Source organism: Anopheles ziemanni, chromosome 2, assembly GCF_943734765.1.
Source record: "Anopheles ziemanni chromosome 2, idAnoZiCoDA_A2_x.2, whole genome shotgun sequence".
Lineage (NCBI taxonomy): Eukaryota > Metazoa > Arthropoda > Insecta > Diptera > Culicidae > Anopheles > Anopheles ziemanni.
Genome location: NC_080705.1, coordinates 83,400,407 through 83,426,849, shown reverse-complemented (window position 1 = coordinate 83,426,849; position 26,443 = coordinate 83,400,407). Strand labels below are relative to the sequence as shown.

The following is a 26,443-nucleotide window of genomic DNA, read 5'->3' as shown; positions in this document are numbered from 1 at the left end:
TCAGCGGTCACATAATCGTTTTTAAATTAAATCCACTTAATCATAGGCGTCATAGGCCGGTTTGCTTTCGCTCTTTATCTTTCTCACCGTCTCACCCGCCCGTGGGTTTACTTCTACTTCTTCTTTTTTTCCCACTTGCACGATCGTTCAGCTGGAGTTTAGCTCACAGACGAACAGGTGGATATCTCCATCCTCCATCGAGCCACAGATAGCTAGGCCGGAGCCCGGGAAGAATTCGGAGAGGCAGGAGAAATGATTGCAAAGATCGGACCACCATTCAGCGGCCGGGGGAACCATTTCGGTCTGCCTTACTCGGACATAATTAACATTTTAGCACCCCATAACTACCACCCGACTCACCACCCCTGCTTCGGTATCGGTCCATCGGATCGCATTCTCCATCAGCTTATGCGCACGGGAGCGCTTCGGCAAAAAAGCGACTTCAGAGAAAAACACACGAGAGAAACAGAGAAGAAACACCGCGGATCGCAGACAAACGGGAAACTAAAATCACAACTCACTTCAATCAAAAGTGACCCGTTTATCATTAATCACGAGGGGCGAAAGTGCCCGAATGGTTGGAAATAGAATGCTGGGGCAGTTTTGTTGTACGGAAAAACACGCCACGGACACGGACTCACCCGGCCAGGGGAAGTGGCATCGAGCGGCGAGCGGGAGCGTACGAACCGTTACTTAAAGACGTTTCCATTTTTCCCTCGCCTGCACCGAGCCAATTTGCTCTCTTTCGTTATCGTTGCGAAAAAATTATTATTTTTCATGTAAAACCGCCAGCACAGGGGCGCGAGATGCAAAACGCGGACGTCGCGCGTTCTATTCAATCACCCCGTCGAACCATCGATTATCATTTTTCGTTCGACTTTGTCCCGCCGACCGGTTTCCAGGGTTTCTTCCACTGCTGCATCCCTCCTGCTGACCCCCCCGCTCGAACCCTTCCTTAACCAAAGAATTGACAGCGATATCATTAGCCCTGCGCTGCTTAATGATCGAACTGTCAAACTCGATCGTACACATGAATTATGTCATTTGATAAATCATTTATTTACTTTCAAAACATATCATTTACCAAACACCGTCGATGCGCGAATGAAGCATTGTAATTACCGTTGCAGTTTCGAGCCACCTCAATAGAGATGCCTTCATTTCGGTCGGTCATATCGGGAGTCGGGCAGGGGTCAGTTGGGCATAATAGTTGAAGAAAGTCGTATATTACCCAATGAATTGCCATCGGTTCAGCCAAACAACTAGCACAATTGATAAAATGATCTCCATGGATGATTTGGATGCTCGATTTCAAAACGGTTGGAATCAAATTTGGAATTATTAAAAACATTAAAATTTCCTTAAAAATTTTTCATGAAATATGTCATATTTTCATTCATTTTTTTTGTTATCTATGGTAGAAATTAATTCAATTTTGAGCTAAAAATAAATTTGCAACTCTATGAAAAAAGTAAAATAGATCAATGAGAATAACATTTGATTAAAAATATCAATAACAATATGAAGAAGATGAACAGCAACACATGTATTTAAGCCATAATTCGTGAATTCATGAAAATGTGCTTAGATATTATTTTCAATATATTATATTTTGACAAAACTATCAAGTTAAAATTATAAAGTCGAACATCAGATATAGCTTCTGATTACTTGAACTCTTAAGCTACTAGAAGATGGATGCTTTGTTTCACTGCAATGAAATAAAATATGACACTTCATCTTAAAGTGACAGTCATTGCAATATATCATTATAACATAGAAATGATCCAAACGGGGTGGTTAAGCATCGAAATATTGCAATGACTGTCATTTTTTATAGAAAATGAACAGTCAGAGAAAGAGAGGTCAAAGTTGGTTTCATTGCAGTGAAATATTGGATCCACCTTCTAGCCGCTTTAAGGCTTGTAGAAAATGAAAAAAAGCAATGTCAATGCAATTAAAACGCTCTGAACTGCATGTTCAACCAATTTTCACTCATCAAACTCCCACGCCGTCGTTCGTCCTTCGCGGACGTTTGCTGGGAAACGTCATACGATAGAAACACGGCCTTTTCACAAAATTACCATTTTCATATGCAACAGAACAATAAACCCTACCGTAGCCGTAAAACGGCGGCCGTTTTCCTTGGCATTAGGCCGGAATTACTATGCGCGAGCGTCCTCTTTGCGCCGATCGGTACTGAACCGTCCGTGTAATTGTGGCGCAGAACCGCCGAGAACCAATTATTTCACCCTGCAGAATTCAAGAGCGTACAGATTAATCACGGAATGATCGCAAATGGGGGAAGCGAGGAGGAAAGTGATACACACGCCACGACGAAACAAATTGACCCAACCGATGGCGCGGTTGGCTGTTGCCACCATTTTGCTGCAACAATATCGATTCAGTGGCGAGGCCACGGAACGGGCGAAAAGACAGGCTGAATGGGTTTTTGATTTATAAACTCGCACCCGAACGCGCGGCGGTGGCTCCCGGTGCCATTGAAAGTCGGACACCAACACGTCGAACATGACACAGCACGGTGTGGCACGGTGGCCTCCCGGCATAAGCATAACATCAAAATAATCAGCCCCGTACGCGCGGGGCCCTTTTGCTCGCCGGGTTTGCGGAATGCAAATGAATGTGTGTACCGCGCCGCAAGTAACGGAACAACACAACATGTCGATCGCCCAAAACACGTCATCAAAACCATCAATACCAAGGGCAGAGCAATATTTCACAAATCGATCCAGCTCCCGGACCCGATCCGACCGACCCGTGCACGATGGAGCGAAGCCGGGATAAAAATCAAAAATTCATTTTTGGATTTCAGAAAAATGACATATGTTTTCTTAAACTACAAGATGAAACTAAGAAATGGCCCAAAAACTAGAGCCCCTGTTCTTCCAGGTTCTGAGAAACAGCCCGTCAAAGTCAAGATTTGTGAAAATATTGCGTGAAAAATTGAAAAAAATCCATCAACTTTGAAGGTCTGTAACTCCTATAATAATGGTCGGAATCGAATTTCAAGTACAGTTTTGGAAAGCTATATTATCATGCTTTAAAATTGTTGACAGTTTAAGTAAATTGAAATTGAAAGTCACAAAATATTAAGCATTGTTTCGCAAAACTCCTGGAATTTTTTTCAATTTTCTGTCTTTAACCTTACGCCATCACTAAGGATTGTAAAAGATTGTAATATGATGCATACCCACTTATAGTCTAGAATGTTTTGTAACAATAAATGATAGTTTTTTTTGCGCATACGCGCGCATCTTTACGTCATTCCGTACTTTAAATGTGAAGCTTATAGTTTATCACCTACTAGGCGTCTCCATCATGCCATATGCAACATCATGTGTGATAAGAAATATATGAAATTTTCATTCAATGAAATATAGGTCGATAATCGTATCGTAAAAATCTGAAGCAGGATAGTGGTTGAACATCACGTTAAAGGGGAAAGACAAGCCAAGTCAATGGCAAAGAATGAAGTTTGGTTTGGTTTGCTTTGAATGTATTAGGTCGCTTTTTCTTGTTCTACAGCTCACAAACCCATCTTTTTATACCCAAAATTCCTATTAATAATGTACCCTACACTAACATTTTGTTCTGTTTGTACCCTTACCTGTCAAAGTTGAAGTTAATCTTCAAGAGTTGGTGAATCACATTGCGTGTAGAATAATTGAAATGCAAAAAGTAGAAATCTTGCGGCACCTTTCAAAGTAAAGCGGTTAAGTTGGTTTTGAGGATAGCTAGTACAAAAGAAATAGTTTTGATGCTAAGAAAACGCCATAAAACACGAAGGTAAGCTTACGCGCTTTCTCTATCTTGTTCTCTGCGATCTTTGATCCTAGGCACATTTCTTCAAAGATGATCAACATTATTCACACCTCGTTAAGGCTTGTATATTGCGAGTTCAACATGCATTATAATTTGTTCGAATTTGCTGCACTACGACATCTAAATTTTGTTCACTTATTATTATGTTGTACTGCGTCTGTTTAATAGTGTCATGAGTTTTATATGTTTATAAATATATTGGAAAAAGAATCTCAAACAACACTGTTTAAAGAACAAAAACGAGTTTGATCATGTTTAATTGATTGTTAGATTATTCTATAGTGTTTAACATTAGAACTTCTGTAACATTTTTCAAAATGTACCTGCTATTTTCATAACTGTTTTAGGTGCTATGCTTCGATTGATGATTATTTCATAATTTGTGGATTATATGACAATGAAAAAATAATTTGTTTTACATTTTTCTTATTAGTTCAAAGCAAATAACAACAGAAACAAGAAATGTGTTGAGTTTTATATTGAATTGTTGTTTTCATTTGATGCTTCATCATTTTATTTAACTATTTCAATTATTTCATTTTATATCATTTTTATTTCATATCAAGTAATCTTAACTATAACTCATATACATTCATTCGCACAACAACTTTTTTACAACTGTAGCCCTTCTACATGTATGTATATATATTACAAATATATCAACTGATAGAGTATCTGTAAAACTATTTCTGAACTGGTCATCGTTTGCAATAACTGGTTAGAAAAATTGACAGTGCCAGCAAAGTGAGTGTGTAAGTCAGGTGGGCTATAATTCTTCCACACTTATACATACATATTGTTTATTTTTACATTTTTTACTAACATGAAATATTTCAAGATCAAATCCAATTGGTTACGGTGTTTACAGTAAAATAATGAAAATGGCAGAGTGTTTACTCATCAAACCTTCAAACGATGTTTTGTTATCTTGAAGCAAACGCTATACTGCAGTTCAGAAGTCTATTTGTAATAAATAAGCTCACTTTTACAAATATTTTGCGCAGAACCAAGCTATTTGCCATTCGAACAAAGCACTAGGCAAATGACTGGTCCCGGTATAAAATTCCATGACTTAATTTATTTTCAATATTAAATAGAACATTTTGTTTCGGAAAACATTGAACTTGGCATACGATTGGATGTGTAAATGTCATCCTTTACCATAGGTTTTTAACCTTAGGAAATAAATGGGATTGAAAGGTACCGGACCATACATTTTGACTTCTAGTCATTTAAAGTGTTAGCAAGTGAGACTATAAATGAAAAACATAGAGGTTATTTTAAGACTTGTTTGTTCTTTGGTGTCTTAAAAAAGCTTCACCAAAGACTTGTTAACTTACAACATTGGTCCGCATTTGCATCATTTCAAGATAAAAATACTACTTAAAAAAAGTTTTCATACAGAAAACATCTCTGCAAACACAAAAGATACAAAATTGAACCATCGCAGTTGTGTAAATATTTCTGTAGAATCGAAAACCTATGCTAGGATTACAATTTATTCATGGTTGTAGAGACAGGATGTGATTCGACGTCACCTTTCGCTGGACAAGCTGGAACATGAGCCAGGTTAGTCGTTGTACGCCACTTCTGACAAACCGAACAGCCGGTTGTTTGTTGACTGTCTTCGACCGGCGTTCAGAAATACTGCCAGCATCGGAGTTGGATTATTTTCCCGTTCGCCCACAAGCGAAGAGAACCGCTCCACGATGGAGCGAAGCCGGGATAAAAATCAAAAATTCATTTTTGGATTTCAGAAAAATGACATATGTTTTCTTAAACTACAAGATGAAACTAAGAAATGGCCCAAAAACTAGAGCCCCTGTTCTTCCAGGTTCTGAGAAACAGCCCGTCAAAGTCAAGATTTGTGAAAATATTGCGTGAAAAATTGAAAAAAATCCATCAACTTTGAAGGTCTGTAACTCCTATAATAATGGTCGGAATCGAATTTCAAGTACAGTTTTGGAAAGCTATATTATCATGCTTTAAAATTGTTGACAGTTTAAGTAAATTGAAATTGAAAGTCACAAAATATTAAGCATTGTTTCGCAAAACTCCTGGAATTTTTTTCAATTTTCTGTCTTTAACCTTACGCCATCACTAAGGATTGTAAAAGATTGTAATATGATGCATACCCACTTATAGTCTAGAATGTTTTGTAACAATAAATGATAGTTTTTTTTGCGCATACGCGCGCATCTTTACGTCATTCCGTACTTTAAATGTGAAGCTTATAGTTTATCACCTACTAGGCGTCTCCATCATGCCATATGCAACATCATGTGTGATAAGAAATATATGAAATTTTCATTCAATGAAATATAGGTCGATAATCGTATCGTAAAAATCTGAAGCAGGATAGTGGTTGAACATCACGTTAAAGGGGAAAGACAAGCCAAGTCAATGGCAAAGAATGAAGTTTGGTTTGGTTTGCTTTGAATGTATTAGGTCGCTTTTTCTTGTTCTACAGCTCACAAACCCATCTTTTTATACCCAAAATTCCTATTAATAATGTACCCTACACTAACATTTTGTTCTGTTTGTACCCTTACCTGTCAAAGTTGAAGTTAATCTTCAAGAGTTGGTGAATCACACTGCGTGTAGAATAATTGAAATGCAAAAAGTAGAAATCTTGCGGCACCTTTCATCTTCTTTGTGTCATTCACTAAGCGTCGTATTATTGCGCTCGTGGGGCATTGATAGATCTAGTAGACACAGCATTTACAATCAACTGATTCATGGTTCCGGAGAAAATACTGCATCAGACAGTGATTTACTAGTATATCTAGTACTAGTAACTCCTATCCGTCTTTCATTTATTAGTGACAATTCAGATATCATCTGGATAAACTTGATGCCCCAAAGTGTTGGTTCTGCAGGCTAATTGTGATCAAGTTTGCGAAAGATTCAAAAGAAAAAGTTATACAAACAGTAGATGAAATCAAAAGCCAAATAACCAGGTTAGTTCCTTATACAATTCAGCTAAGTGAAACAAGTTATGTGACGGTAAATTATTCATTTTACATGAGTTGAATTGAAGGAAAAATTTTGGCATATTTAACCGACACTATGTATATGCAAACATGTTGTATATATGGTGCAAAACCAACAGAAATGAACAGTATAAAGCACTTATAAAATGGATTTATTCAAAATCCTGAGAATTTATCTTATGACTTATATTCTACTACACTGCACTGTTGGATGAGATTTTTCGAATGCTTGCCTCATATTTCGTACAGAATTGAATTAAAAAAACGGAAGGTAACTTAAAAATTATAAAAACATGTACAATCATCGAAAAAAATTGTATTGGAAAAGATGTACAAGGAATTTGGTGTTAAAGTAGATGAACCAAGGTAAATGGGTGGAAATAGTACGACGGGAAATATTTGTCGTCGGGCTTTTTCAAACATAGAAAAATTGAGCGATATTTTGCAAATAGAAACAGAACTTATAGAAAGGTTTCTAAATATTTTAATAGCCATCAACTGTTCACAGCCTTCAAATCCAAAAACTATTAGTATATATTGCAAAGACACATACATGTTTTACATACATCATTACAATTGGTACAAAATGCCTTCTACTGTCCACAAAGTTCTTGCGCATGTAAATGCCCCAGCACCATTGGGATTCTTAGGAGAGGAAGCAGCAGAAGGTAGAAATAAAATATAAAGAAGGGATAGAATAGAACACGTACGTAAAATGTAACGAGAATTCAATATTAAAGACATTATTATTATATTTATTAGTGCATTACAATCATCCGAACCATACATTTCAACAATATCTCTGGCTAAATCGTTAAGAAATTAAAAATAAATCCCATACCCAGGCGCAGTAAAACCCTTTTTCGTAGATTACAGCTCCTCAAATAGTAATAGTCCCTTGCCAATTCAAAACCAAGAAGATAATGGTACAAGTTCAGAATATTCAAATAGTAGCTCTTCGTTAGGAGACGTTATGTCCGCGTTAGATGCTTTGAATATCAATTATATTCCAGATGACAATATTTTGAATGAAAGTTTGTTGTAAATTTAGTTTGTTTTGTATCAAACTTAAAAAAATCTATAAGTGAATATAAAAAAGAAAATTGAAAAAAAAATGCACCCATAGAAAATTCCAAAAATTTGTGGTTTTTGCAGCGCCACCTGGCGAAATTGTCCCGAAACATCATAATTTCATGTAATATAATAGTATTACACGATATTACAATGAAAAAATTGCAAAACATTTTATTCCGAATTTTATCCCGGCAATTTGCTCTTTTTGCTCCATAGTGCCGTGGTCAGTGTTGGGTGCGCAAAAAAGTTGAACTAATTTATTGAAACCCATACCCCTTCGAGTTCCCTTCATCGGACTTCCCTAGCAACTGATAAACAGAATCTGATAAATGGTCGTGCTTTTCCTTCTTTGGTCGTCAGATCGAGGAAGTCGATTGGCGGCCGACAGGAGCGTGTGCGGAAAGGTTTTTTGACACCCGAACAAGCCGCCCATGACAAATGCACTCACGACTTCTGGTGGCGCCTTGAAGTTGGCGTGGTGCAAATTGTCCAAAACTCGTCATTGGATTCTTTCAGCGAGTAATTAATTTAACAGTTCTACCATGTGCCATACGAGCGGTTTTTCTGCGTTTTCACCTTGAAAGCTCACGTGAATTGTGACTAGTTCTGGAGCTCCACGTACCAAGAACGGAACGGAGGTGAAGTTAGCCTCAAATATCTTGATGATTGCTAACATTTGAACAGTTACGCTTACGAACGAAACCGATTCCGGTGCTTAACTTCATCAACATCTGGGATATTTTTAATCTTTTCTCGAAGCATAAAGGTCAACTCTCGGTACCGGTATTACTTATCCTCAATTGCCGCTCTGGGAGGGCATAGGCATCGGCCGTCGCTACCATTCGTCAAAGCCCGTAATGGAGCCCAACAACAATGTCCTGACCCGCGATGAAATTGCTAAATTCAATCTACCGCCAAACAACCGCCATGACGAAAGAACCGGTATTGGGGGATAGATTGAATTTTTAAAGGCACACTTATTTAGTCGCTGCCGCCAATTTCCAGTAAGCTACACGCGCGGCCGCCCAGACGACGTGTTCGTGCGCGCGGGCTCTTATTGCTGGCTCGGGAGTAAGGAACCGAACTCGGGCGTCTTGCCCGGTCGAAGTGGTATACGAAACGAATCGGCGCTACCGACCTAACCTTGGTTCTAATTGGAGGTTAACCCTCCACGGATCACACACTCCGGCGGGGCCAGAACGGTTCAGAACCGGACCGGCGCAACCCTGCGGTGCTCCTATGATTTATTTTATTTGCTATCTCTCTGAAATTGTTCATAAATACGGAATTAGCCGGACTCCTCCTTCTCCTCCTCTGGGCTTTGCGTGTGTGTGTGTATGTTTTTCTTTCCGTTTGTCACACTCCACCCGGTGGGCGACAAGCCGAAGGTCAGGGTTCGTTGTGAAACGGTGGACCGTGGTTTTATGCTTCTCCATCCTCCATCGAGCGCATGTTGTTCGTGCAACGTTGTCCTGTGGCGTCCGGGAGTAACGCCAACCGGACCATATATTTCAACCCCCCCGTTCCCCTTCGCGAGCGAGTATTTTGACACCGATTATTTTGAGGCTGTTCCGTTAGTTTTCCACCCAAGGTTCTCCGGTGGTGGACGGACGGTCGGATCTCTGCTTGCGCCATCGCCATCATCGTCATCATTCGAGACGTATCAGCCGCAGCGTGAATTATTGGTTCTTTGCTTTGCCATTACAATTAATAATTATGAATTATCTCTTCCCGTCGCACGTCGGCCATCCAGTTCCTTGGGCTAGCGCCACCGGTACGCCATTAACGGGGGCGGAACACCACACCGCTGTCGGGGTGGCGCTGTCTGCGGCATCAAATGACACACCACGGTGCGGTGAATGTCACCGTCGCCGGCGAAAGGAGTCGACGCTGGTCATCGGCGGACAGTAGTCCTCCGGGCGTCCGGCGGTAACTCCGCTCGAAACATTTGCAACGCCCTCTGCGTTGTTTCCCGACCAACTGGAACACACTCCCGGTCGGTTCCGAAAGCTTAATGACAATGCAAAAATGCCTCTCCACGAGCATGGGTGTCGAATCCGCTTTGTTGGGTTTGCAAGACACGAGTCAGAATGCACAATTTCAACACATAACTACGAAGTTCGGGGCAAAAGTTTTAAATAAAAACAGTAGAAGCCTCAATATTTTTTGTACAAAAAAGGATTACAAAATCGACAAATAACTTTGAGAATGTATTAAAATACTCTAACAGATATTCTTTCAACACAGAATTAAAGAAATGTGTATGACGGGAGAAATCTTTCAGTGAAATGGAAAAAAATCTTTCAGGTTGTTAGGAATCGACAAAGCACTATCAGCAACAGGCAACCCGTTTGCTCCAAACCTGTTAAATGATTTTTAATAATTTAACTTTGTTTGCTATTACAATTGTTTGGTTTTTGCAATGTGCGATTAAGTTTAAAATGTCGAGTATTTACACAAGAAACTATCTAATTTTATTTGGGCTGCAAAATTTGTTTTGTTAACAAGATGAAGATTGAGATATAGCAACTTTCAACGACAGGTAACTTTAAACCATCTTAAGTGTACTCGACTAAAAGCATAATAAAAATGTTTCTCCACTCAATCGAACACGAAACTTATTAAAAACTGCATAGCAACGCAATAATTGACCAACTCGAGAAGTTAATTCTTGCAGAGTTACGCTGTTGAGCTATATTACGTTGCCATGGAAATGGCATTTACAAGCAGACAAGAGGTTCAAAAACCGAACCAAACAAAACTGTTGAAAGTTGCAATTGTTTAAACCGCCTTCAGGAAATATTAACAGCAAGTTCCGTTTGAAAACAATGGGCTTGCAAAGCTTGAGTTCGACACCCCTGTTCTAAGGATCGACAGTAAGAATCTGTACGATGCAAAACCGCAGAAAGGAGAAATAATTGATCAATTGCTAGTACATGCTCTACAGACTCATTCACAATACTTTGAATATTCCACTCTCGCTCACCCCTCGAGGTAACACCTTGAACTATAGAAAATAGTCTGATTTCCACGAAATAACCCCTATGGCAAATGCTGTGTATGAGTGTGGTTGGTGTGTTTTTTTGTATCCTAATAACAACTACCAATGTTCATCAAACTACAACAATTGCCCACGGACCTGCAAGCTACTCCACTTCCTGGTGGTAAATCCGCGCTTCGCCCAACCAATTCCCGGGCGACCCACACCATTGGCACGGGCAATATAGGCACCGATAAGCACCGTCTTTAGGCCGCAGTACGACCGCTCTGTTTGTTATGACAAATGCCGTCAATCAGACCCCTTGCGGTACCCTCCCCCCGGGGCCCCTAAGCTAACAACCGTTTTGGGGCCACCCGAGAAACATTGATTTCTAGCCCGGGCGTGCGCTGGGCGTTCGAAATGCGAGTTTGAGTAATTGTCACAATTGGCTGAATTATGACAAGCCGCTTGGAATAATTGTCCAGCGAGATGTCGTTCGGAGGCCGTTCGGCAAGCATCCTGCCGACTGCTGCTTCCTAGCGGTACCGTTCCGTTCCGTTCGGGCGTTGGGACGTTTGTTAAACCCTTTTTTTTCTAATAAACTGTTCAGTTTCCATCGCCACCGCCTTCCCTCCGCCCGAGGGTGGCATAAGAGTTTAGTGCCGTTACCACGGTTACCGTGTCGTTCGCTAATGCTCTAATTGTTCGATCAGTTCGATCGGGCGGGTGAAGCACTGGAAAGCCCCCTCCCCGACGATCGCTGTAATTAGTCATGCACACCACAAAGCGGGGAGAGGAAACGGTGAGCCAAGGAAGAGGGTGAGGTGTAGGTAAATGTGAAAATTACCTACGGGGGAGGACGCGAAGAGTTGGGCGACATCGGCGCGATACTGCTATTGAACCATTAAACTAATGATCGGTCGCGGCACGGGAAAAGACGTCAATGTGTGCTTGTGGGTGCGTACTCATTTGTGTAAAATGTAAAAGAACTTTCGCCCCGGCCGCGTGGAAGGTAAGATCAACAGTTTTATTCCAGATGTTTGAAAAAAAAAGGCCGACCCCAACGTCAACCCAATAAATACCGATTATCTTCCCTGACAAAAAAGGTATTTAAGCTCCATCTACATGCAGTGAACGCCACATCAATTCAATTCCCCGCTCGTCGTATTGCATTGCATAATGGGGTTCAATATGCCAACTTACCTCCCGACCGTGCTTTGATTCGCTTTCCAGTCAAATTCGATCATTAATTAGAGTAGAGCCGTAACCTTCGCATTCAGGCTCGAAACATCAAACCGTTACACCGCTCCGGCGCACTTTTCTTGGCATGCTTGAAGAGAGGAGAAGAAGGGGGGAAAATCCACACAACTATTGTATGCGGAAGACTGGGTTATGGACAGCAGAAAAAAAGGCATAGGCACACACACACCACTAGAGTAAAGAATAAAGAAAATCCCTTAACCAGCACCGCGCCTGCACCGAACGCAACGCTCTAACGCAACGTGTGTCCCTTTTTTCGGCCCGGTTGGATGTGCCTTTTTGCAGCCAAAAAGGGTTCTCACCGAATACGTCGCAACCCCCCCGGGGGCCTCCCCGAACCGCGCGCCCATTGCAATAAATTGATTTATTTTAATTTAAATTTCATGATCAATTATTGCGACGTGCAGCACCCGGCCGATTCGATGGCGTACCGTTTGATTGAAAGCGCCACACTGCGAGCCACCGTGAGCCGCTGGAGCTCCCTTCGGGAGGCTGGAACCGGACGCTTCCTATTACTCAACCACCTATATGCCATCGATCCGCATACTCCGCGCTATGGCCGGATCGATGGGCTCGAATGGATGGACGAATGGATGGACGGAGCCTCGCGCTTCATCATGTGTTCAAGCCGCAAGCCCGCGTTCGGGGGTAGGCGCAATAAATAATCGATGAGTGACAGCGCCATGAGCGGCAGCGACGGGCGGTCAAGGGACGGTAATGGGGTCGGCCGCATTGCCACCGGTTGCAACGGCACAAACGCAACCGAGGCCAGCCGAAGCCGAAGCAGGAATTTGCTACAATTTCATCACGCAAATCCTGTCCAAGGCCGCCCGCTCCATTCTTCCATCGATCTTCCATCATCGGCTCGTGGTGGTGCAGAAGCTACTGGACGCCTGGGCGCCCCCGGTGCGACGGCTTCAGCCTCGGACGGGTGAGATCACTCCGTACGATGAGATGAGGCAGTGAGACACGCTTGGCACTTCGGCTCTACGGTGTTGGGACGCCATGGAGGACCTCCGTGTGGGACATTAGCATTCGAATGCGTCCACACGGTGGTGTGACTATTAAGATTACAATCGTAACGATTGTTGAATTTTCTAAACACCTTTATATGTTACCGATGATTTATCCGGTAGTTGCTGCCTAGCATTTACAACTTTTAGCGAGCTATAAAATTAGAATTCTTCTACGCATTTAAAAAGCCATTCTTGTGATAAGCAAGCTAAACCGTCCCATAAAAATGGAGAGGACCCCAACGAGGGAACCACACAGCATAGTCGGAAGGGTGGGGGGAGAGAAAAAACCACCCAACTAGGAAACACTTGCAAAAGCAACGATTGAGCTCATTAGCATACCATTATACACCAGCCTTGCGATACACTTTTCCGCCTCTTCCCAGCCAGAAGCACACGAGCACAAAATATGCCAATTTGTTTGCTCCAGATCGACCGCCCCACCAGTCCCGCTCCCCACCGGCCCTTTCCGAACCGCGTGCCATCGAGGAAGGCCTTTCCAATCGAACCGTTTTTCTTCAAACCGATCGATTAATGAGTCTGTCACCGAAACGAAAGGAACACAAGACGCAGGGTGGCCTAGGAGTAACGAGCAGCCGATTTATTGCACATTCTAAAGACTATTTAAACATACTTCAAATGCAATTACTGTAATGGAATGACGTTATGTCAAATTTTCAGATTAAATTTTGAAAAAAACAAAATTAATGAACACAATGTAGAAAAAAAAATTCTAGTTTGATACAAAATGAGTTTAAGCTGAATTAATTAAACGATTGGATTAAACTAAAATTGTGACTTATGAATTTTTTTGGTGGGATAAATTCACATGAAGTTTTCACCGAAAATTCATTCAGGATTGAGAATTTTAATCTGATAACATTGATGAACTTTGATGTATCGTTGACGAATATTTAATTAATGTTTATGATTATTTGATGTGTGTGGGTCAACCCTTCCCATTTCAGTAATTTTTTAGGCTTTATTTATCTGTTCTTTAAAATATCATGATTCTTAGCGTAAAAATCATCACCGAACCAAAGAATCATTCATGTTCATGAATCTGAATTTCTCTTACTCAACTCTATGTCAAATTTTGGAACAAATTCTATCAACAATCAGATCATATTGGCCACTTCCAAAGTATTTTATCCAGCGAATTAGTTGTTAAATTTCATATCCTTGTTCATGTTCAAAAAATTGTGCACACTTATTATAAAAATAATGTCCTCCAAAATATGTACGTTCAAGGTACACCATAATTTAAATAAGCACTTTTAAGAAACTTTAAATAAAATAAAAATAAAATACCCCTTAAACAGAAAAATTTTAAAAGACATAGAAAATGTTAAAAAATTTCTAACATCATCTAACCAGTATTCAGAAATAAGAAATGTGTTGTAAATAAACCATTAAAGTGAATTTAATTTAAAAAAAAATACTTCTTCATAACCAAAAACATGAAGTTGTGAAAATACGTCATAATACTTTATAAGCCGTTTCAAAAAAGAACTTTTACCATATTAAGTTCCTTCAGGACCGACATGGTTCATCATGATCCTAGTTGGTTATGGAAATGCTACCACCAACTTTGCTACCGCGCTTACTTTCCATTTCCAAATGTACGAATCGAACGAATTGGAACCCGCTTTTCCCCCGGGGACGGTGCGAGTAGCGTCCCCAGCATTCCGATATCGAAACGCCCCTAATGAGACGCCACTCAGTCTGTCACTGACAACGCAGTGCCGCGTTGCATTTGGTCCGGACGCCAACAACCGGTACTCAGTGATTTATTGGGATATAAATTGCCCTTCCCTCTTCCCCAGTTTGGCCGATTCAATTAACGACCCCCGATGCTGCTCTAATTAAGCGACCACCAAAAGCATGCAAAAAAAAAGTACCACAGGGATCCGTCATCCGTGGGTACGTTCCGAGGCCCGCCCGCTGTCACCGGCATCGTCGGGCGTCGTGCTTCGAAACGAGAAGAAAAGTGATCCGATTTTGGCAACGATCCACTTTCGCATATGGCAGTTTTCTCCACCCCACTTAATCTCGGGCACATAGGTGGGGAAGCGATGCATGGAAGGGTAGGAAGGTGCACTTTCCGGCTTCTCCGTATCGCGACTCTGCCAAGGATGGCCATCGCGCGATGAAGTAACCACCCCTTCGGTAAGCTCGTTATGTCAATGAAAGCTTCACTTTGACAGCTCTCGGGCGACTTGCAAGGCGTCTATGGTCCAACAAAAAACAAAAAAGGAAAAGGTATAGAGGGGACCGGGGGCAAAATAGGGGGCTAGCATACAGGGTAAAACGATCGGATAAACTGGAGGGAAAGAGAGTGCTCCCGCCGGGCAGGGAGAGAACAAAACTCCAACAAACGAGCAACGTAAGGCTGCGGTGAAAAAAGTTAATTGAAAAATTTCTTAGAATTCAAATTCATTTATATTCGCGAATAAATTTCCATTTCAATTAGCACCCTCCTCCCCCTTACACCCGTTCCCAAACGCTTTCCCGGAGCGAAGAGGAAGGAGCTTGTCATCGGCCGCGTGTGCAACCACCATTAGGTTCTTTAGGCCGCGCTGGTTGAACACAAAACCCGCCTCAAAGCCCTCCGGGGTCGGCAATGTGTGTGTGTGTTTTTTTTTTGCAACCGTGCAGCTACCGTGTTTCGCGTTTTTCCACCGTTTCCTCTCCGTTGGCCATTTGTTTACCGTTTGCCAGCCTCCGTCCGTGTCAAGCCATGTTTATACTTTCCACAATGATGTTTGATCCCGGCTTCCCGAGAGTTGGCGCACGGGTTGGGCAGAGGGCGCGAGGGATAGTTTTCGTGCCAGTGAGTGAAAACAAGACATGGTACGCCGTGTGGCCACGATCGGCGAGTATGGTGGCCCGCGGGATGGGGATGATATTTATTTGGTTTTAAATCAATTTAGCATACGTAAATGAAGACAAATCAATAATATCGAACCGGCTTTGGGCAAACAAAACGGAGCTGCCTCGTGGACGAGCTTTGTGTTCGTGGACAAATTGACGTAAGACGTGACGGTGAGACAAAACGGCCACCGAGCAGGACCTCTCAACCTGGAAGGACCATTCCAATTAATCGGCCCAAACGGTTGGCCCACCGGGAACGGGTGGAATAACTACTGTGCAGGACAATAACGGGTGAAAAAAAGCAAACAACACAAACTGATGACGACGGTCAATTAGCATTCTTTCCTCAAGGAGGAGCACTACCGACCGACCCGGTCACGGCGCGATTCAACACACTCACACACACACACAACTCCTCGTGGAACCTGAGCGGCACGGCATGCTTCGCATAGACAGGTATGCTGTTTCAAATGCTGCTGCCGACTCCGCACGATGGCCATAAATCTCTTTGCCATCGTGGTGTCCTCGCTGCGCCACGGTCAGATATCGATCGAGAGCCGGCCACTTTCGATTGACCGGTGGCACCGCGAGGGTCCCCGCGGGAAGCGTCCGCCAAAGCCAATTGTGGAAATACTTGTGTGAAAATGGTTCGAATGCCTTCGCGTGGCCAATAAACGGAACGCGTCGAATTGTTCGGATTATTTGCATTCATATATCAGACCAGCCCATAAGACTTGTTAAGTAATACCATAAAGGGAGAGAGAAGAAGCTTAACTCGAATTGATTATCATTTTATGAATTCGTGAGTTTTTTATGAAACGTATTTTTGTTTTGTATGTATTCATGAAATGTTTGAATTCGATAATTTTTACTTTCATCTGGTTCATAAATAAAAACTATCAGTTATTTGATCGAAAAAAATACAAACTCTCATAATGTTTTTAATGTTGCAATAATAACATCTGGATCATTTCCAGTCGTTGATTACACTTTCTATTTTATGTTTTACCATTAACATCACAATGCTTTTAATGTAATCAACACGATCAGTTTTCCATATTCTACTAGCTTTCACTGGAATCGATTTATAAGGATCACAACAGTTATTCTCTAAGCTTTTAAACCAATGTTTAATTAATATCGATTTTTATTTACATAGAATTTGTATTGTTTGTAATTAGTTGAAACCTTTTCAAAATGCAACCTCTCACTTTGCATTTTGCCTTGCCAAACGGGGGGAAACCAAAATCGACACTCGGCTTACATTTTCCTTCGATCACGCCTGAATTAATTACCATAAAAACAATGAAAAGCAATTAATTCACGCGCCAAAACTCGTCACTCATTCTTTCGCACCTTCCATTCCGGTGTGTTTGGACAGTGTCTGCAGACGGCGTGGAAGCTGTTTCGTCCGTCGGTTGGCACTGTTTGCCACTATGGCGGCGTGCCACGGGTCTGGTGGTTTGTTGGTTGAAAACCGAAATCCAAGACCAAAGTGTCTTTCAGTCAGTTCCCGCGCGCACGGTATCGATTCGATGCATGATTTGCGTAGGATCTAAGTGGAATTTTCTAATGCTAATATTCTCGATTGATGCTCGTGTTTTATTACACACTTGGTGTTTTTTTTTTCTTTGCACCCTTTTTGCCCATTCCACCCTCGTGCTGCCAGCGTTTCCCGGGTTCGTGACTTTCGTGCTATCACGCCCTCTTGGCCGCAGTTCGCGCGCCCATGACCACATACGAGCACCCATGGCGGTACGGTGCGTACGCGTGTGTTTGCGTTACGAGACGACGACGCGTTCGCCTCCGCCGACAAACGGGCGTCCAAAGGCGTGTTGATTACACATTGCCCAAAGATGATTGATGAAGCCTGGCAGGGATTTGTCTTTCCCTGCCGACAGCAGGCACCGGCGGATGCAGGATCCGCAAATGTACACCCCCTCCACATGCCTGGCGTCTCCACCGCGGGCTAAGTTATGACCATTGCGCCGATCGGTGCCGCCGCGCGGTGTAATTGTCTTTTCGACGCATTAGAGCTTCAGCCACACTCGCTCGATTTTCCCTTTTTCCCATCGTGCAGGTTCTGCCTACTTTTGCGTTTGCAAAGGGTACGAGATTTTTGTTTTAAGATCTTTCCGGTGAAGATCTCTCCTTCGCTTATGTCTTACTCGAGACGCGAGTCGAATTTGGCACCCGGCAGAATTTAGCTGCGACGCGCAGACTGAGTGATGACAGGGAGGTGCGCTTAGGTGCGCTGATCGATGTCGGAGTTTGACGAGCCGCATTTAGCCGCGATTAAGTACCTCGCGAAACCCCCCCGACAACGTGTTTGCGGGAATGAAAGTCGTCTCCCACGCACGCATTCGCTGGAAGAAGCTATTTTTCATGCCAACATTCAACAATTAATTTATGTTCAGCAATAAATACACTCTCGTTGAGCGTATCTTCATTTATCTTTCTAGAAACAATGTTAAATCAGGTAATTCTTAGCAGGGATAGACAAAATTTTAATTTGTCAACTGATTTGTTATAGAAATATAAACTCTCGTTTCAATTTTCGACATTTGACAGTAACATTGCCTTTTTGTTGAATTGCCACACATTAGAATATTTTTAAATCAAAATCCTTATATCAATACCAGTCATACATAACGGTTAAAAAACAAATATAAGTCCAGCATAATACTATCAAACAAGAGGGTGTATCTCCATGTATATTAATCGATATTAGTATCGATGTATATTTACAACTTGACACAAACTTTAGTTTTTCTAATATAGTTTGTAAGGCAGATTCTGATTTGTTGATCATTTCTAAAAAAAATTGTATTGCACTACATTATCATTGAAAAAGATTATATAAGATAAGGTTACCAAACGAAGACACATAAAGAATAAAATAAATGCAAAATAAATGTCAAATAAAAATATAAACTGAGCTAGCAAACATTCAAAATAAAAATTAAACATTTGAAAAGTAAGTAGAGCATGAAAACCATGAAATAATCTAAAAATATACAACAGGATTTCAAGCTCAAAATGAAAAATTAAAACAAGAAAGAGAAAATTCAATAATAATTTTTCAATCCGAATGCTAATCCGAATTGCACAAGTTGTTGTGCACTGGATGGCTCTCTCCCTGCCGGTGAAGAAACATGATCTGCCGTATTACCTCACCATCGTATAACAATAAAAGCACCGAGAGGAACTTTCTATTATTGGCTGACTCGTAACTCACTCAGAGGCTCTTACATCACCTGCCGCTGTTACCATACAGAACGCTTACAGCTTCCTCAGGCGATCGTCTATCGGGCACACATCTTAATCCCTTGCCGTGCGCCGCCCGTTCAATACGATCGCCTTTCGTATCGTCCTGGCTCGATCGCGATCCACATTACAACGTCAAGGGAAGCATGTGGCGATTGTTTTGACGAACTGGAGCGAAGGAGAATAGGCCTCTGGCCAAAGGGAAGCAGAGACCAACACAACCACCACCGGCGGCCCAGCAAACAATCAAGATCACACACTGATCCCTCGAATGCTGATGTCAACCGAAGCCTCGGGGCTGTCACGGAGCGGAGAGATACCTTACGCCAAAACCGCTTCTGAGCAAACATTCCAGCGTGCTGCACCGAGCCCGCTACACATTTATATACAAGTACCACTGAATCGATGTGTATCCTATAAAAATCTCACCGCCATAAATCAAACTTCCTCTGGCCGTCGACGCGTCCGGCGTCCACCGGTATACCGGTTGCGAACTGGAGGACAGTCCTTTTCCTCGCTCCTTTGCTCTTTCCATCTCTTCCTGTCACTTGCCAATTCCTTCGCCCGTCCGTTCTGGCGAAACGGGGGCCCGTTGAAGCCTTCTAACGCCGACCGCTTCACTTTCCGTGCGAACTCCCGCAGTGGAGCTCCCCGCGAGGAGTTGTAGCAGCACCCGTTCCGGAGCTCGATGGCCCTCAATTGCGCAGCAGTGGTAGCTGAAGAGAAAAACATGAATCAAGCCATCATCTCCAGCTCATAAAGCTTCGGACCGGCGGTGGCTCGTAGTTTGCAGTCAATAATTTCTTGACAAACCTCTTTTTCCTTCCCCCCCTTCGCGCCTCCTCCCAGAGTCTCAAGCGTCTCAAGAAGGCTGTACGTGCTGCACATTCCGGGCACGTGGAAGCTGGCTAACCTTCTCCAGCCCTCCGGGATCTCGGACAAGGGTACCCCACGGGTTTGTTTTTGTTCAAGGGCTTCCATCGAGAGCGCCAGCAGTCCTGAGAGTCTCACCCCGTTCGCCTGCGCTTATAATTTCCAATCATAGTTTGATGAAATAATTGATTAATCATTATCATTAGTACTCGGGCTGAGCGAGCGAGCGAACGGAAGAGAACGGGTGCCATTTTAATCGCCGAGGTGTTCCGATCAATTACAACCGATCGGTGCGATCCCCGGGTGCCGTGTTTCGGTGTACCACCCCATTTTACCCCAGCGGCGGAAGAAATCTTCGCGTCGTCCGACCTAATTGACACGATCATGCATGATTAATCAGTCGAGCCAGCCTTAAGAGTTCTAGTTCGAATGATTAATTGCTGACCATTCGTTCGCTCGGTCGTAGTTTTGCAAACTCGCTTGGGTTGGAAAAAAAATCGGTTGAACAAACAAAATTAGCTTTCAGAAGCTTTGGGCTTCAACGGTAGCACACTACGCCAGCCGATAATCGATTAATACTCTTCACTTCCTTGTCTCCAAGCGTGACAGCGCCGGTGTGTAGTACACGCATCGGGAGCGCCACTACCAACGGTGCAACACTTGTGCGCTCGCACCAGATTCGTGCTGGGAAAATGACATTTTAATTTTTTGTTCCGCTCCCCGGAGCCAGCCAGCCTTCGCAATAACGCGCGCCTCTGACTCGGATGATAAGATTTCGCACATTCGCTCCGTGTCTTTCAGCGTCGAAGCTTGGGCGCCCTTTTTGCTCGCCCCGAAGGGGAAAACTTATTGCAAATTTTCACCTCATAAAGCGGCATAACGACGACGACGACGGTCGAAAGCAGAAACAAAAACCGATACGAAAGGAGAACAAAACTGGTCGTTCACACTCGCGTGATGAAATCGCGAAATTTGCATTAGAAAATCATTTGTCATTCGCAGTTTCCCGTTCACATACGCGATGCAACTGCTGCAGCACCCTCGCGAATGTCAAAGTTGAGACCCTTTGGCGTTCCGAATTCGTTTCCCTTGAGTGTGTGTGCACTGGTGGGCCGCAAAACTGCCCTCCCTGTTGCCAGTAACATATTTTATTTCCATTTTCACGCCGAAACCATGATGCAACGCCGTGTGTTTCCCCCTCCCCTTCGAGAGCAACCGAACATGCACCACACTTCGTCTTCTGCGCGACTGTCTTGGGATTGCGGCCCGAAATGCACAAGCCATCCTCCCCCCGGTGACCGTATGGAGCAATGGATGATCGCTGTCCGGATAAGCGACACCATCCGATGCTGTCACTGGTTCGCATCCGAGCGCCTCCGAGGTGGTGTTTGCTCATAAATAATCCCGCAGGCAGAATGGCACTGGCAAAAATGTTCGATCGCTGATCGACAGTCGAGTGCACGTAGGGCCCGCTAAATTCCGTCATTTTTCGTGTTTGGAACCGTTTGGCGAACAGAGCTGTCAGAAAGGGTCATGAGAATCCTCATAACCCGCTATGGAGGAACAACACAACGAAACGGCGTGCAAAAGTGTAATCGATAATCGCGATCATAATTATTATTCAATTATTGAACGGAGCATTCCGACGGAAAGATTTTTGTCTTCTTGCCGTTCCTCCTCTTGCCTTCTAACTCGATGGCTTTAAAAAAAAAGAAGAATCAAACACGCACGGCATGCTTGAAATTTGCGGTGCGCAGTTTTTCCGCCACTCCGCATCGCTTTTCCCGCACCTTTTCAACGCCGTTTTTCTCCAATCAGCATTCTCCCGTGCGCTTTGTTTGCATTAGTTGGCGACGTGAGTGAAATAAGTAAGTAAATACTCGCCACATAGCACCGGCGGTGCATAATCGCGCCATCGGATCGTCATCATCATCATCATCATCGACGGCGACGACGTCGTAGACGGGAGGGTTAAAATACCTCGCACATTGTGGAAGAGCAGATCATCTCGGTAGAACTTCGAGCAACGCCAACTACGCCTTTTTTTCTTTTTCTAACGCATAAAATTAATCAAATCCCCACAGGTGGAATGTGTGCAACTAATCTCGCACGTGCACGAACGCATTTGCGCGTCAACAGTTTGCTCAGTTGGTAAATATTGAGTGTACACATTGAACAGGTACATTTGAAACCGAATTCCAATTGAAATTCTATTCTACTCTAGCGAGGTGCTTTTATAAATATGAGATGTCTGGAGTGTTATAGGTTTGTTTCTTATTTCAAATAGTGTTGTTGGGTCTCACGGCAAACCATCAATTTTTCTTATTGTCAGGTTTAACAAAATTAAAGTTATCAGTTGGTTAAAGTAATCATCTTTCAGCAGTTTTACCCAAAAATAAAAACAATAAACCCATCTGTAATTCCGTTTAATGTTCAGTGAATTAAGTGCTAGTTTCAATTGCTCACGTTTAATTCATTTTAAATACTGTCTACTTAACCTTCACAACGACTCACGGCAGTTGCCAAACCAAATTGTTTTACAACCATTTTACGCCCAAAAACGCCTTGACTTTATTTTCTCAGCGATGCAGCGGTGCACTTAAAACGCCGCCACTAAAAGTTAAACTCGGCCATCGTGTGGCCGTTTATTATTTCAATAAATTTTTACCCAAAACTGCAACAAGCAACCTCCACAAAAGCAATGCAATTTATCCTTTGCCACACGGGTCACAAACAGTCGAGTGACGAACCGAGAGAGACAAATAAAACAAATTGCCAATCGTAACAGTTCTTTGTTGCCTACCTTCCCACTTCTCGCACTCGCGCCAACAACCGCATCCACCCGTACGCCATCGCGATTCTTTCCGTGCGTGTGTTTCGCCGGTGACTTAACTGCGGAGATTTAGACAAGCGACGAACCCGATCGGCAACAGCGCGCGGGCTGCACTTTGGCACCATCAGGCAACAGTATCACGTCCAGCCAAAGCATCGGTCCGAATCGATTGTCTCCGGCGAGATTTGAGAAGCGACCGGGGCGACCCGAGTAAAAAGGGAAATGAAATGTGTTCCACAATAATGGCGACACGATAATAAAGCGAGAAATTATAGACATCAGCCGGTCGCGGTTCCGCAACGCAAGCAAATTGACGTGTGGCAATGCTTTAGGATGAGGAAGGAAGGGAGGGGACTTTAAAGTTCTATTGTGTGACACTGGTTTACCGATCAGAGGGTGCCTTAGTCGCGATCAGTGTCGTTCTCGTTTGAAACACCTCAAGCATGCGATGCGATCCCATTGCTTGTATTGATTTGCTCATTTCTTATTTCAATTTCCTTCTTCAAGTTGTTTCATCTTTCTCATCCCTTGTTTCCTTTTTCGTCTCGTTTCAGGTGAAAAGCCGTACACCTGCCAGTGGCCGGAGTGCGAGTGGCGTTTCGCCAGATCCGACGAGCTGACGCGCCACTACCGCAAACACACCGGCGCCAAACCGTTCAAGTGCATCGTCTGTGAACGCAGCTTCGCCCGCAGTGATCACTTAGCGCTTCACATGAAGCGGCACCTACCAAAAAATAAGTAAAACCCCGTTAAGCCTATCGATTAGGAAAAGCCCCGTTTTTTACCATTAGAAAAATAACCCTATCGAAAAGAGGCCTTCAAGCAGAAGCCTGTGGTGACAAACAGAGGAAGAAAAACATATCTTAAAACGTGTCCTAAATCGCGGTACTTTCCTACGTCGAGATAAAAAAAAGACCTGTTGTTATCATCTCAGAACGGACGGCCGTCAATGTTTGCCCACGCATTCCAGTTGAGTCTACGAGTCGGTGCTAATGTTCTCCAGCTACTCGCAATGCTCCATTCCTAGCGTCCACCCGCACACGGATCGATAGTTCCCGGTTTCTCAAATGGCCCCCACCGGTTAACCTTACTGGCGCGATCGGGTGTTAATTGCATGGTTCTGCTCCTTGTTCAGATCGCCGACCGAAACCGACCGACCGCAAACATGCTTCAGTTGTGGTCCGTTAATTTCCAAATTAAATGTACTTTCGGGACAACTCCCACGCCGCGCGAACGGCTTTTCGAACTAATATTTGTGCATGAGTAATGCATCTGTGGCCCACCCTCTAGCGGCATAATGATGCGCACTCGACCAGTCAACTTAGACGGGTTTTGGGCTGCAAGAGGAATTCGCGTCATTATGTTAACCGGTGCCCGATTTCTTCCGCAAACACATCGGAAGGAAGGAAAAATACACATCGGAACGGTTCAGGACAATGCGCTCTTTTATCAACCACACCCCCACAACGTCAAACTTTACAAACGTTTCACGGAACTATTGGGAAATATTTGGAAAAATCTACAGAAACGCTCAAGCTCCACCGTGTTTGAAGTTGGTATTCGGTCATATCGGCTGGGAGGGGTTTCTTTTACGTACCGGAAAACTAACCGTACCCCAGATCACCCACAAGTCGCATAAACACAAACACAGTTCAGCCTAGACAGTGGAATAAAATAGCCACCCGCTCGACAAATAACCTGTTTTTGGAACAATTAAGTAGAACCGGATCGATAATTTGTTGCTCAAATCACCAAACTCACGTCAGCGTCCGTTTGCCAGCAAGGAAACAACGAAGGTGTCCCATTAGTGTCCGTTTCTCAACTCGATTTGCAATTAACAAAATCTCGGTACACAGCTCACTGAAGGTTTGGTAAAATTTCCCTTGTGTCAATAATTATCACCTTTAAAAAGTAAGGCAATAGGAAACGGTTAACAAACCCACATCGCCGACGCTTGGCGGAAACAGTTAGGATACATCTAAAGTGAAAATTAAGCAACAAAACCTTCCTCATCTGTGGAGCTTTAAACGAAGCTTGAAAATCCTAATGTTGCTACAACTTTAAAATTCAAACGGTCCACAAATGCGGTGAGTGAATTGTAGCGTAATGTATTTATTCCTTATCAATCAATTATTTAAATATTTAAAATGCATCGATGTCCTGTGTGCGCCCCGCTGCGATTCTGCCGGTTAGCATCGAAAACTATTTCCCCAGAGCCTTAAGGGCGTTTCCTGTGTATCAATCTTTATACTTTCTCGCATAACAATCGTAAACTGATCTCAACGAAAAGCTTCCCCCGCAAAATTAAACCGATATAAATCGAACAATTCACGTACAAATACGTTATCTCACAATAATTTTCTCTCTTTACCTTTTTGGCATTAACTGCTCTCTTGCAACAACTACAAACACAAACTCCATGTCCTTTTCCTCTCGATTATCGATTAAGATTTCAATATAAATTGCTCCTGTGTTTTTTTTTTTTTAATTGCCACTAGTTTAGAGTCGCAGATGAAGCGCGAATAATGTTACCATTTACTATTTATCGACAAGGCTCTACGAAAAGATAAGCAACAAGTATAAATTAATGATAACGAGTAAAGTAAAAGAAAAGAAAAGAAAAAACATAAAGAACCCCAAACGCAAAATCCACCAGAATAGCACCAACACATGCGTGATCCTCCTAAAGTAGCGTGAGTTAAGTAAACGTTTTGATTTCGATTCATTTGTAAATATTTGACACACTTGATAGTATGCTAAGATGACATAGGAAAATGAAGGAATGGAACAGCGATTGACATTGTTTCAAAGCATTCATGTTGGTGGGAAAACATACTACATTTCAATCGGAAATTGTCAATTGTGTTCTTAAGTTGCCATTAATCAGTAAGATAGACGTGAAGCCAGAGGCCATTCGACGTCCGTTGCGCGGTAGAATTAACTCCGTTATTCTACGATTCATCGTTGAACAAATCCGGCACCACCGGAAATGCTGCAGCGTGAAGCGAACAAGTACAACAGTGGGCGACTGCCCGAAGCGTGCGGCCACGAGCAGGTTTAAGCAAGTAAATAAATCAAAGTATTATAATTCGCCTCGTAAAACCAAGTGTGTATCGATCCTATGTAAAGACAAATTAGCGTATGTTAGAGTGTTTTTCTTTTTAATCTTTTGTAACTCAGTTTCTTATATCCTTACTAGCGTTTACCCTCCGGTCCGATCTCTGGGCGGACTTTAATCGTAAGACCGACACTTGTTTGTGCTTGTATCCTTCTGTACGCTATTTCGATAGATGCTCTTTTAATTTTACGCGTAGTCGCACACAGATTTAGCTCATTTGTTCTAAACAAATTGTTTGACCTTTCCTTATATTGTTTTACTTTTTTTTATATTATTCTGTTTCACACCAGTCGTGCGAAAGACCTATCTTTGTCA

General features: G+C 42.8%; 1 protein-coding gene across 1 annotated transcript in view; it reads left to right on the top strand.

The window, feature by feature from the left end:
* LOC131281793 (dendritic arbor reduction protein 1) overlaps nucleotides 1–23,752 on the top strand; it is a 121,458-nt gene extending 97,706 nt beyond the window's left edge. The window contains exon 6 of the mRNA XM_058311143.1: nucleotides 23,565–23,752. Within this exon, the coding sequence (XP_058167126.1) occupies nucleotides 23,565–23,752 (188 nt within the window). The remainder of the gene's footprint in view (nucleotides 1–23,564) is intronic.
* Nucleotides 23,753–26,443: the final 2,691 nt, after the last annotated feature.